Source organism: Macaca fascicularis, chromosome 20 (assembly GCF_037993035.2).
Source record: "Macaca fascicularis isolate 582-1 chromosome 20, T2T-MFA8v1.1".
Taxonomy (NCBI): Eukaryota; Metazoa; Chordata; class Mammalia; order Primates; family Cercopithecidae; genus Macaca; species Macaca fascicularis.
The window spans coordinates 1423499-1435715 of record NC_088394.1 but is presented as its reverse complement, the minus strand read 5'-3'; the positions used below and the strand labels follow the sequence as shown (position 1 = coordinate 1435715).

General features: G+C 66.2%; 2 protein-coding genes and 1 non-coding gene across 36 annotated transcripts; 1 reads left to right on the top strand and 2 right to left on the bottom strand.

Annotated features, from left to right (window-relative positions):
• Window positions 1-41: 41 nt before the first annotated feature.
• Window positions 42-1718, top strand: LOC102130075 (uncharacterized). The gene is made up of 4 exons (XR_012429572.1): window positions 42-210; window positions 954-1091; window positions 1172-1332; window positions 1462-1718. It is a non-coding gene; the product is annotated as an uncharacterized protein (transcript).
• A 232-nt stretch (window positions 1719-1950) lies between these two features.
• On the bottom strand, window positions 1951-4563 carry RHBDL1 (rhomboid like 1). 4 transcript variants are annotated; one of them, XM_005590800.3, is made up of 8 exons: window positions 4402-4563; window positions 3730-3891; window positions 3337-3561; window positions 3114-3262; window positions 2828-2940; window positions 2657-2757; window positions 2517-2577; window positions 1951-2434 (listed from the first exon to the last, which is right to left on the bottom strand). In XM_005590800.3, the coding sequence occupies exons 1-8, from the start codon at window positions 4438-4440 to the stop codon at window positions 2163-2165; spliced, it is 1122 nt and encodes a 373-aa protein (XP_005590857.1). In that variant the 5' UTR covers window positions 4441-4563; the 3' UTR covers window positions 1951-2162. The 4 variants fall into 4 exon arrangements, with proteins under 4 accessions (XP_005590857.1, XP_073884531.1, XP_005590855.3 ...); XM_074028430.1 differs by lacking the exon at window positions 2657-2757; XM_005590798.5 differs by lacking the exon at window positions 4402-4563 and having other exon boundaries at window positions 3730-4359.
• A 1819-nt stretch (window positions 4564-6382) lies between these two features.
• Window positions 6383-12213, bottom strand: RHOT2 (ras homolog family member T2). Of its 31 annotated transcripts, none has more exons than XM_045382720.2 (19): window positions 12030-12213; window positions 11903-11961; window positions 11745-11826; window positions 11615-11658; window positions 10714-10767; window positions 10190-10242; window positions 10007-10115; window positions 9795-9896; window positions 9579-9677; window positions 9352-9460; window positions 9149-9269; window positions 8658-8742; window positions 8444-8586; window positions 8266-8366; window positions 8064-8194; window positions 7880-7957; window positions 7625-7744; window positions 7321-7523; window positions 6383-7027 (listed from the first exon to the last, which is right to left on the bottom strand). In XM_045382720.2, exons 1-19 carry the CDS (start codon window positions 12112-12114, stop codon window positions 6901-6903), a joined length of 1905 nt encoding a protein of 634 aa, XP_045238655.2. In that variant the 5' UTR covers window positions 12115-12213; the 3' UTR covers window positions 6383-6900. The 31 variants fall into 31 exon arrangements, 30 of the variants coding, with proteins under 30 accessions (XP_045238655.2, XP_073884501.1, XP_045238656.2 ...); XM_074028400.1 differs by having other exon boundaries at window positions 10007-10098; XM_045382721.2 differs by having other exon boundaries at window positions 11615-11655.
• Window positions 12214-12217: the final 4 nt, after the last annotated feature.

The window sequence follows — 12217 nt, the reverse complement described above, 5'->3', positions numbered from 1 at the left end:
CGCACGGGTGGGGGCGAGTGGGGCCGCGCGTGCGCCCAATCAGCCTGGACGGGGACGCTAGGCCCGCGGCGTCGGGGGCTGGGAGGAACACTCCGGTTCCCTCGCTCGGCGCTCTTAAGGGTCGGCGTTCGCGGAGGCCCTGGCCCGCCCTGCTGAGGCCTCTTCGGAACCGGCCTCGGCGGCGACCGCCACACACATTCGACTTTCCCAGTGAGATGCCTTGGTTCGCTGAGGGCGCACTCCCCCAACAGCCTGTCCCGACCACCTGGCGTTCCGCCCCCGCCGCAACGCGCAGAGACCCCTCCCCAAGCAGCGGGCCCCATCCAGAGGCCCTTCCCCCGGCAGCCAGCCCCGCCCCCAGCAGCCCGCCCCATCGGCAGACGCCCCGCCCCCAACAGGCCGCCCCACCCAGAGGCCCCGCCCCCAGCAGCCAGCCCCTACGCAGAAGCCCCGCCCCCAGCAGCCGGCCCCGCCCCCGGCAGCCGGCCCCGCCCCTCCGCGTGAACATAGTGGCTTCCCGCGCTGTTGGGTGTAAGGACCGCAGTCGCTGGGCCGCCATTCCGGAGCGCCATCGAGAGGTCCTACGGGTGCGCGCGGACCCCCGAGTGCGGCTGGAAGCCCTGGGCCGTTGGTAGAGTGGAAGGGGATAAAGGGATCGGTGGGCGAGCGTACCCTGTGGCCGGACCTCCCCTCACCGCCCTTCCCCAGGTATCGGGAGGAGTTGCCAGCGGCCATCAGGGGCAGAGCGGAGAGCATGTGACAGGGAGCTGGAGCGGCTGCTGGCCTGGAAGCTGGCGGCGAGGTGCGGCCCGCCTCGAGGGCGGGGCCTCCGTAGGGCGGGTCTTCATCGGGGCGTGGCATCGGCGGGGCGGGGCCTCCAGAGCGGGTCTTCGTGGGGGCGGGGCCTCCCTGTGGGTCCACCACGCCGGGCACCCTGACCTGGCTTCTCACAGCATCTGGTGACCACCAATCCCCCTGAGCTGGCTGTGCACTGTTCGACCACCACCTTCTGCCTCCTGCCAGATGTGGGGGCCGCGGTCACCCAGCTGTCTGCCCTCTGCGGTGTGGACCCACCACAGTCACAGCCTCAGGTGAGTTGGGTGGGCACGACTTGGGTACATAAGCGTCCTTGTCTGTGAAGCAGACAGTCTGGGCCCTTGTGTGTCTCTAGGACCAGGAGTCGGAGCCAGAGCTTGTCCTGATGGGGTGTCTGGCTGCTTCTCCTCGCTGCTCACAGCAGTCCTGGTGCCTGGAGCTCGAGATGGAGGCCTTCATGTCAGATGAGGCAGTGGTCACAGTGCCCGGCCTGCCGGCCCCACAGTACACCCTCAGGTACTACCTGCTGTACCTGGGCCAGGTTCAAGAGTGGGCCACAGCTCTGAGCCAAGGTGAACGAACTGTGTGTGGGCAGGCTGGGGTGGCCCGTGCCCCTGGGCCTGAGTCTGTGTGCTCCCCACCTAGTGGAGACAGCACTGTGGACCTGGGCCGTGGGGCAAAGGCTGTGCCCAGACCTGCTGCCCAACCTTGGCCCCAGCCTGGCCACCCACGTGGACACTAGGCCAGCCAAGAAGCATGGGACCCAGGCCGAGTGAACTTGGCTATAGTCCAGGCCTGCTCACCTGCTACACAACCTTAGGCCTCCGGGTCTCACTGGATGGCAGGGAGGCTGAAGAGTAGGTCAGCCACTATGGGAGCTCAATAAACACTTCCCAGACTCATGCGTGATTACACACCCAGTCTGACCGCACACCCGGCCCCCAGCCCTCCTGGGTGCCTCCAACTCCCATAGACACAGCACCCATGGCCCGGAAACACCTCCCACACCTGACCTCAGGTGCAGACGTGCACAAGGAGGGAAGTCCAGGCCCTAGTGGTGGGGAGGGCCCTCATGGTCTGTTCAGCAGGTGTGGGGGTCCTGACAAGTCTCCAAAGCCCGGGACAGCCCCCTGGTGCTGTGTAAAATATTTATTAATTATCCAAAAAGGCTCAGACCGCAAGTCCTGGGGGCAGGGGGGTGGCTGGGACAGGGTCTCCTCTGAGGCCACCCACACCCGAGGGGCGCAGCAGCCCTGAGATGTCCGTTCACAAAGGGCAGACGTGAAGGCCCCTGGTGGGCGGCCACCATATGCCGAGCCCTGGCCTCTGCAGCCTCAGGTAGCCGGTCAGGGCGGTGGGGGGATGTGGGCGCCCAGCAGGTCGTAGGCAAAGACGTTCCAGAAGACGGCGAAGAGCAGGAAGGTGCCGTAGGCCAGCAGCACCACCCACCAGCCACACTGGTCCCGCAGGCGCTCCTCGTAGCTACGCAGGATGGTCAGGCCCATGCTCACCCCCACCACCGCGCCCGCCAGGTGCGCCATGAAGCTGGGCTGCGGGCCCGAGGCGGGCAGCGGCGGGGAGAAGCGCAGCCACACGGCCCGGCCCACCTCGGAGCTCACTGCAGAGGGACGCGGCAGGTGGGAGGTGCCCTGGCTGCAGGCTGAGAGGCCCCCCAGCCCTCCCCCCAGCCCCCTACTCACTGCACACCAAGGCCAGCACCATCCTCAGCAACTTGTAGGGACATCTCATCCCAGCCCAGTTCTATGGGGGTGTGCAGATGAGAAGTGGTGAGGCTCACCAGGGGCCCCTCCCCACACCCCCCACCGGGCAGGCCCGTTACCATGACGACGTTGGCCAGGTGTGCTGAGCACAGGGCGTAGACCCCGCCGGAGCCTCCCACCACCGGGGCCCGCATGTCGGTGATGGAGACAGTTAGGGAGCCTGTGTGAGCAAGCGGCGGGTGAGGGTGCAGCCGGCCAGGGCAGGGGGTGGGGGTGCGCGCCTGCCTCACCTGCCAGCACGCCTGCCAGGTAGAGCAGGCTGATGCGGAGCAGGCCGTGCACCATCTCCAGGGGCACCCCGATCATCAGCTGCAGGAGAGCGTTGAACCCCAGCTGCTCCAGCCTGGCCACATGAGCAAACAGGCACAAGGGGTGGGGTCAGCCGTCCGGCCCCACCCCCAGCCCTCGCCTCAAGTTGCTGCACCTGCCCTGGGGCTTTAGTCTTTCTGATGTAACAGCAGTGCGATGTAACAGCAGTGCAGGGAGGGGGGCTCACCGGGCAGCCGCGCTACTCACCCAACGTGCATGAACATGTAGGTGAGGAAGCGCCAGGCGCGGGCACGGTGCCCAGGGTGGTACACGAGGGGGCTCTTCATGTACTCGGGGTGGTAGGTCTGCAGCACCCACTTGTTGAGGCGGGCCCCGTAGCACAGGAACACGATGATCTGGGGACACGAGTGTTAGGCTGGTCAAGGCCAGGAGCGCCGGAGGCTCCCAGGGCAGCGGCTGGGGGGCCCACCTGGGCAAGGGTGACTGAGGCCATGAACACGGGGGGTGGGCAGCTGCGGTGACGGTAGAAGTACCAGCGGCGGTCCACCTCGCAGGGCAGGATCTCATAGGCCACGTAACGCACAAACCGCTTGTAGACACCTAGGCCCGGCTCGTCCAGCAGCCCGTCCCGGGGCAGTGCCCGCTGTCCATTAGCAATGGCCCGCTTGAAGCTGCTGGAGCGCTTGCTGCTGATCTGGGGACAGGGACCTGAGAGTGGGCCACGGACCTCCCCATGGCACCCCTGCCTGGGAGGCTCGCCCAGCTTCCCGCATCCACAAACCCCCCTGCAGTGAGGAGTCGCCTTCCCGCCTCCTCTGGCCAGGACACCATGCCCCTGCCGCCTGCCCACCGTGGCACTGACCAGGTCCACCAGCTCCTGGTAGCAGACCTGGCCCTGCTCGTTGCTCTGAGCCAGGGCCACCAGCATGTCCAGCTTGGCCGGGTCCAGGGGCAGTTCATGGCTGTGCACCAGGCCAGCGAAGGTGTCCGCACCGATGAAGCCTGTGTTCTCGGGGTCCAGCTGCTGCAGTGAGGAGCCGCCAGCCAAGGCCTGAGTGCAGGCCCGACCCCTGGACCAAAGGGCTGGGCCAGGCTGGCTGCGAGCATCAGGCTCAGGCTCCCAGCACTTTTGGGACAGGTGCCCCATGCCTGCCTGTTCCCCGGGACCCTGCTTGATCCCAGGAGCTGGCAGGGCACTGGTGCCTGGGTCCCAGTCCTCCAGCTCCTCAGCTGTTACCCCGTCTTCCACCCTACCCATCCTGGAAGGGGAGGGCCAAGGTCCAAGACCAGCCAGCTGCCCGCTCTCCCTCCCTCCCTCCCTTCCTTCCTTCCCCGGACTCTCCCTTCTCCAGCCAGGAGCCCTGGTCCAGTCAGCCCTCTCCTGGGGTCCCAGACACAGGGGCCAAGGTCGTGCAGGGATGGGGTGGGTGCCGAGCGGGGCTCTCGGGGAGCTCGGTCCTGCACAAGCTCAGCTCAGCGGCAGGAGGGCCGCATTGGGGGCGGTGCCAGCTCCCCAGACCACCCCGCGACGCACCTGCTCCTGGATGAGCTGCAGCAGGGAGCTCCTATCCATAGAGCCGGGCCGGGGGCCGGGGTCGGCGGCCGCGGCCGGGAGGGGCTGCTCTGCGGACGACTCCGCTCCGCCCCAGCCGGCCCGCTCCGCCCGCTCCGCTCGGCGCCGCGCTTGGGCCGCGTCACCGAGTCGCCCGCCTGCCCGCCCCTGCCGCACACGCCGCCACGCGCGGCCAAGACACGCGCGCACCCTGCACGCGGACGCACACCCTGGACAGGAACCGCCTCCAGCGAGCACCGCGTCTCAGTGCCGACCCCCACCCCCGCTCTGGCGCAGCTCCAGCACACTAGAGGACCTCCGCGGCAGCCGCTGGTAAATGGAGTCACGGGGGTTGAGGGGGCACCTAAAACCCCCATGTAAGTCCGTTCGCCCTCTCACAGCTCTCCTGCGCTCACGCCTGTGAGGATGTCACCTCCTCCAGGAAGCCTTCCCTGACCACTGCTTGCCGCCCCTACAGGCTGACCCAGTGCTCCCTGCGGTTCATGTTCCCACGGCTGCAGCTCCTTTCTTGCGGCAGACACACCCCCTCCTCCTCCCACGCCCCGCCCCACCTAGCACGGCAGCAAGGAAGCCCCTCGCCCTGCATGGCCGCTACAGCCACCTTAGGGTGAGGAAGACCCTGCTTCAGCCGCCTTGGCTCCGACGACCAAGCCCAGCCCACTCATCCACACCCTGGGGTGGAGGCCCCGACCGCTCTTGCAACTCCATGAAAGACAGCAAAACCTCCCGCCCTAAGAAGGCGCCAGGGCTGGGCACAAGGGGCATTCCGACACAGAGTGGAACCCCCAGGGGGCAGGGCTGCAGTTGGGATGAGGGGACCTTCTCCTGGGAAGGTGGGCCAACCCCTCCACAATGGAGGTGACAGATAAAACACGTGTGACTGCCGGGCGCGGTGGCTCACACCTGTAATCCCAGCACTTTGGGAGGTCGAGACGGGCAGATCACGAGGTCAGGAGTTGGAGACCAGCCTGGCCAACATGATGAAACCTGGTCTCTAAAATTGGCTGGGTGTGGTGGCACGTGCCTGTAATCCCAGCTACACAGGAGAACTGCTTGAACCAGGACCCGGGAGGCAGAGGTTGCAGTGAGCCGAGATCACGCCATTGCACTCCAGCCTGGGCAACGAGTGAAACTCTTGTCTCCAAAAAAAAAAAAGATACATGTGCCTATGGCAGCTCCTCCAAGAGCCACTCAGAGGGCTCCTCCTAGGGTTGCAGTGGTCCCAGAAGGCAGGCCGTGGGGTACAGCGGGCTCAAATAGCATCAGGCGGTAGGTACCTCAGGGGCCAATGCCACAAGCTCCAAGGCAGGGCCCGCATGGGCCAGGACTTGGGAGGGAGCCCCACCTGCCACTCCCTAAAGGCAGACACTGGAGGTGGGGACCAGGCCTTCCGACATGTGTCTGGGTGACTTTGGGAAGGCCATGCCCTGGGTCCCGAGAAGCAGGTATCTGGACTCAAATCCCAGCCTGTCCCTCCTTCTGGTCCATCCTGCCTCCCTCCCTTGGGTCAGGGCCCCAGGGTCACCCTGCTCTGTGGCAGGCGGTGACCACATATGGTCACACAAGCCCAGGTTCTTGGTGCAGCTCAGCGAGGCCGACAGGACACTCTGGGGAGTGGGCGGGCAGTGCCGGGGCACACTGGACCCTCAGAAGGGGCTATCAGGAAAACATCTCAGGTACCGGTGCCCCCCAATCCATGCCGGGCACACACCGTCCTCATGCAGTGAGCTCCTACTCCCAGACCGCAAGACCTCCAGGGACACTGGCTCCCAGGCCACAGCGGCCCAGAGTGGACCTTCCAGAGGCCATATGCACATGCCTGAGACCTCAGGACAGTGACCCAGGGACGAAGGAAGGGGTGGCATTTCCAGCCCACATGAAGACAAAGAACACATTCTAGGTTGAATCAAGGCAAGTTGTCTTCAGAGACTGGGATCCCAGATGGAAAAGACACAGTGAAGTTTAATCAGGAACCCAACCTCCAGTTCCTGCTGCAATCACAGAAATAGCTCCAAACTTGAGGGGGGAACCCCCCCAATGCCTGCTTTTGGCCCAAAGCTCTGCCTTCCAGCCCTCCTCACACCCACTGGCCACCCAGGATCAGGAAAGGGGGGTAGAGCCCTGAGAATTCCGGGTCTGGGGTCACCGGCTCCCACACCTGTGGTCCCCAGCCCAACACACATGATGCCCAGAGGTGGGCAACCCCTGACAGTGGTGGCCAGCACTCGGGAGCTCCTGCTCAGCCACCTGCCACAGCCCACCCTGGGGGTCTGGCAGGAGCCAGGACAGTGCATGGCAGCCTGAGGCCCTGCTGCAGACCGACTGCCTTCAGAAACAAAAAGTCCGGGCAGAAGGGCATTCCCAGAGTGGCAGCCTGGCCTGCACCCCAGCTGTGCTGCCCCTGCAGAGCCCCAGCAGTGAGCCACACCGTCAGGGGAGGGGACTTAGGTACCAGGGGCCTCACTGGCTCTTCACCAGGACCCTGTAGAGCGAGAAGCTGAGGACTGCGGCCATGGCGGCCCCGAGAACCCCCAGCAGGCCCCGGAGCCAGAAGGAAGAGGGATGCAGCTCTGCGTGGACCAAATGTCTGCAAGAGAAAAGGATCATCTGCAGATGCCTCAGGCACATGTCCCTGGCTTGCTGCTGGGCACCCTCCCATGTCCTGGACTCACAGGGCCTCAGAGCCAGGTTCCCAGACCAGAGACACAGCCGGCAGAGGCCAGGCCCTGGAGGAGCACGTCTGGACACTGGCTCCCTCTGTCACACAAAGCTCCACCCCGTCCGTCACTCTGGCCCCATTTCCAGGCCTGACACCACAGCTGCCCACTGCCCAGATGACAGACGCTGCCAGTCCCCAGGGCTGTGCTGCCGGGTACCCACGGGAAGGTGGCCATGGTGGCAAGCTGGGTGAAGATGGCAGTGCTGGGCTCGGCTGGGCCAGCACAGGAGAACGGCACAGGAGCTGGTAGCCGGTGCTTGCGGCAAAACTCGGCTGGCGATGGGCCAACCGGCACACCACCTTCGGGCAGGTCAGCCTTGGAGGAGACGAAGAGGCAGGGGGTCTGCCCATCCATGTAATGGTGCTGTGGGCAGAGAGCAGTATGAGGTACAGTCTGGGGTGGCCGAGGCACCCCTGGGGGGACAGACCCTGCCCCGTGGCCATGTGGCCCTTGCAGGGCCCCACCTTGTAGACGCTGGCACAATGTGCAAAGGACTTTGGGTCACTGCCATCAAACATCAAGCAGGCAACATCACAGGCGGCGTCCAGCGACGTGGCCAGATCATCTGTGCCCACCTCACACAGCTGGGACAGACAGTGGCCTTAGGGAGGGTCCCTGGGCTCGGTCCCCCTAGGGCCGTGCTGGGCCAGCTCTGCCAAGCAGGCCCGGGTGTCCCTGGGTCCACCCTCAGGCACAGGCCATGCCGCCCCAGCACTCACGATCAAGTACTTCTCCTGTCCGTTGACCTGCACCGTGTCAATGGTGTACCCGGGAGGCTGCTCCCTCGTGTCCTGGTGCTGAGGGAGGGGAGGTCCCGACATTCGCTGGCTCCAGCGCCCCCCAGATTGCCCTGCCCCGCACCTGGAGCCCCTGGGGTGGGGGTGGGGGGTCTAGGGTGCTTACCCCCAGGCCGTGGCCGAGGAAGGCCTGTAGGAAGGCAGATTTGCCCACTCCACGGGCCCCCACCACCTTGCATAGGAGAACGCTCCGCAGCGTCTGTCCCTTCTCCTGGTCCAGCCTCTTCTCACGGGTGACTGTGAGGATGGACACAGGTTAGGACGGCCGCCAGGATGCTGGGCCCAGGTCCAGGGAGGTGGATGCCCACCTGTGATGGCGCGAGTCTGCGAGTCCTGATCACAGAGGGTGGGGTAGCCCAGGTAGCCCAGGTGTCCGAGGCAGCTCTGGACGTCCAGGTAGGTCACCAGGCTGGGGGCGGGCGGGAGACACAGTGTTACGGTGGGGAGGGTGGCGCAGCGGGAGGGTGTGGTGTGGGCCACGCTTACGTCCACTGGCAGAGGTATCCATGCAGGGGCAGCCGGCCGGCCTCTGTGCGGACTGTGCGCAGGAGCTCGGGGCCCCAGGGGGCTGCTGGGAACACACTGAAGAGGCTCTGCAGCTCCATGGGCGAGAGGGCGCCGTCGCGGTCCTGCAGGAGGAAGGAAGCGGTGGCATGTGTGCCGGCGAGGGGCGGGGGCGGGGGCGTCGCCATGCTCTCACCTGGTCGTGCTTCTCAAACACCCTCTGCACAAACTGGTAGCCAAGGTGGTTGAGCTCAGTGCTGCAGCCGGGGGGCACGTGGAGCCTGCGGGGAGGCGACAGCCCATCCGGTTCCCAGGAGACTCTGCGCCACCACGCCCGGCACCTCTGTCACCCTGCCGGCCCCGTCTGTGCAGTCGGACCCTCCCTATAGGACCCAGAGGCTCCTGTACGCCCCCAACCCTGCAGCTGCGATGGGGAGGAGGGTGCCTATCTGACTCCAGCACGTGGGAGGCCTGGCTGAGGCCCCCAGGCCACAGCCCAAGCTGCTGACCCCAGCAGGGTGAGCAAGTCACGCATGCGGGATTGGCAAGGGGCCAGCCCCCACCTGACAAAGAGCTCTGTGGATGCTGAGGGGTTCAGAGCACAGCCAGGCAGGGCACTACGCCAGACGGCCTGCTGAGTGAGACCTCCCCTCAGGGAGGGTAGGCCTCGACCCCAGCGCCACTCACGGAGGGAAGAGATAGTCGGCCGTCAGCTCCAGTGTGTCGCTGTAGCCGAAGCTCCGCAGGATGGCCCATGTGGTCTCGTGCCGGCCACGCTGGATGAAGAGCGTGTTCAGGAAGAGGAAACCTGCACCGAGACAGAGCAGGGGGAGCACCAGGCACAGCACCCTCCCCACACTCCCCAGGCACAGGTGGGCACCCGGCCTCACCATCCAGGGTCAGCCGGTCCTCCCACACGCCGCCCGCCACGTTCCTGCACACCACCGTCTTCACGTCCTCCAGGGCCTGCGGGGCCAGGGGGTGCCCGAAGCAGGATTTCTGCCTCCGAGAGAACGTTGCTGGGAGTCAGCCAGTTACCCGGAGACGGCCTGTTCCGGTCACTAACAGCAGCGGAGGTTCGAGGGGGCTGGGCACCGAGGGTGGGGCGGGGGCACACCTGGAAGGCGTTGAGCTCCTCGTCACTGAGCGCCTGGTCCAGGTCCTGATCTGAGAGCCTGAAGATGCGTGTCAGCGCCTGGGCGCACGCGGGCCTCAACTGTGGGGATGTTGGCTCAGCACCCTCAGGCGGCCCGTGCCCACCCACCACGCCACCCAACCCAGCACCCCCCAGGCCCCTGGGGAAGCAGTGTGTGGGGCCCCAGCCAATGCTCACCTGCTTGGCCTCAGGGTCATAGAGGGGGGCTGTGGGGTGCAGGACAGCCTTCTGGGCATAGTAGAACAGCTCTGAGATGTTCCTCAGGTTCTTGGCTGAACACTGGGAAAGGGGGAACAGACGCAGGCGCATGCCCCGGGGAACCGACCGAGGACATGAGGCATGAAGGAGGCCCTGCCCCTAGCTCAGCCCCTCAGCCGAGACCCACTGACCTCCACGCAGGTCTCAATCTCAGGAAACTGGCTCATGATGGGGAGCACGGCCTCCATGGAGCTCCCCGACCGCAGGTCTGACTTGTTGCCCACTAGGATGATGGGCACCCTGGGTTGAAGGCCCATGGTCACCAGGGGCAGGGAAGCCGGGGGTCCCAGCCCCTTCCACATCCCCCTCATTACCTGGGCCCTCGCGTGGTCCCCCCATTCACCAGTGGGATCCACTTAGTTCGAATCTGAAAAGCAAAGCCTGGCTGTGAGGTGAGGCTGCCCGTGGGCACATGGCTCCCAGCTGGAGCTCAAGCCTGGCTCGGAGAGAGCAGAAGCGGGAGGTCAAGGCCCACTGACGGCCCAAGTCCCGGCCACAGGAACAAAGCTGGTGGGAGAAGGCAGGCAGCAGGTGCAGCCTCATCTGTACAACCCCAGTGGCTCCCAAACACCCCCAAGATCACTGGGGCCCGAGCCCAGGGCAGCCTCTGACGCAGGCCCTCTGAGGTTCCCCCTGGGGGTTGGAAACTGGAGAAGAAAGAGGGCTGCTGGCCTAAATGGCTCAGAATGGGGCCGTCCCACACCCTCTGGGGGGAAGTGGGATCACAGGAGAGAGCCTGTGCTCCCCAAAATGCTGTGAGAGATGGCACTGGCCACGGGTTGAGGGTCCACCAGGGGCCACTGTGTCTCTGCCATTGGGGTCTGCACTGAGGGCTCACCTTCTCAATGGTGGCCTCCTCAGAGACGTCGTACACCACGCACACCACGTTTGCCTGAGGGAACAGTGACGAGGCGTGGGTGACAGGGCTGTTGGCTCACCACTGACAATCCTGGCCACTCCATGCCATCTCAAGGCTCCAGGAGGCCCCAGACGCTCACAGGCAGCATGACTGCAGCTGAGGCCGGGAAAGCCCAGCCTTCCCTAAAACCTGCCTCCAGCCTGGTGTTGGCAGAGCAGGCACTGCCCCGTGTCACACTGGCAGCTGCTGCTGAACCCTCAGAGAACCCTCTTCCCCACCCACTGCTAGTGCAGGGACACCAGGCCCCAGCAGCATAGCTGTGGCTGGCAAGACCCTTACAGTAGAGGGCTCAGGACAGACACGGCAACACTACACCCTGCAAGACAGCCGCTGTTTGGCCCCTGCCTCCCCCCTCCCTGCAGAGTGACAGGACCGCAGTGAGGGGCGCTGGCAGTAGGGTCTGCCAGGTGGCTGGCCTGGGTGGCTGTGGCCTGCGCCCTCGCCTGGGATGTCCCCGGCACACGTGCTCTGGTACTAGGAGCTCCGGGTGCCCAGAGGCCGGGGCGGTGGGCTGGAGTACACAGCAGGGGCAGGTGGCGCACACAGAGCCCACAGAAAGAGCAAACGCTGCTGCCACCTGGGCAGGAGGGAGGGACAGCCCGCGGGGAAGGGCCCTGTTATCCCTGGAGCACCGCTGGACTGAGCGGTGCCGGCTCCCAGAGGGGTGCGCTGTGGGGGCCCCAACAACCCTCAGTGCTGAGGTCACAGAACGATCAGGGCCAAGGACACTCTGAGCACCTCAGTCCAATCCCCCAGCCAGCGAAGCGGATTAGGCCGAGCCCGCGCCCAGCCCCTCCCTCGTCCCGCGCACCACGGGTACCTTGTGGATCTCCTCCCGCAGCTCCTCGTCCGTCTGCTCGGCTTCTAGGGGGAGGAAGAGACCCCACTGCAGACCCAGCAGGCCCGCCGGACCGCTCCGGGCCGGGCCCCCGGGAGGCTACGGCCGCTACCTGAGTAGTCCACGATGTGAGTGGGCACCTTCTCCGGGGTGACGTCCGCGGGGATCGTGATCTCCTCCGCGCGGGGAGGGACCTGCAAGGGACCCGCGCGCTCACCAGGGACCCCCGGCTGGGCCCGCTCCCACCCCCGCGGCGGGCGCGCCCCTCACCTCCTCGGGGAACTCCTCGCCCACCAGGGACAGGATCAGCGACGTCTTCCCCACCTGGGCTGCGCGGGGCAGGGAGGTCAGCGCGGGGACCAAGGTCAAGGCGCCCCCCGACCCCCGAGACCCTCACCTCGCGCCCCGGCCGCCGCAGCTCCGAGACCCCCGGCCCGGCGCCTACCCTCGCCCAGTAACAGGATGCGCACGTCCCGCCTCATGGCTGTCGCCCCGATCCGCTCCCGGCCCCGGAACCCGGCCCCGACCCGGTCCTCAGGCTTTCGCTCTGCCCCCGCGCCCGCCCCGCACTTCCGGTACTCGGCC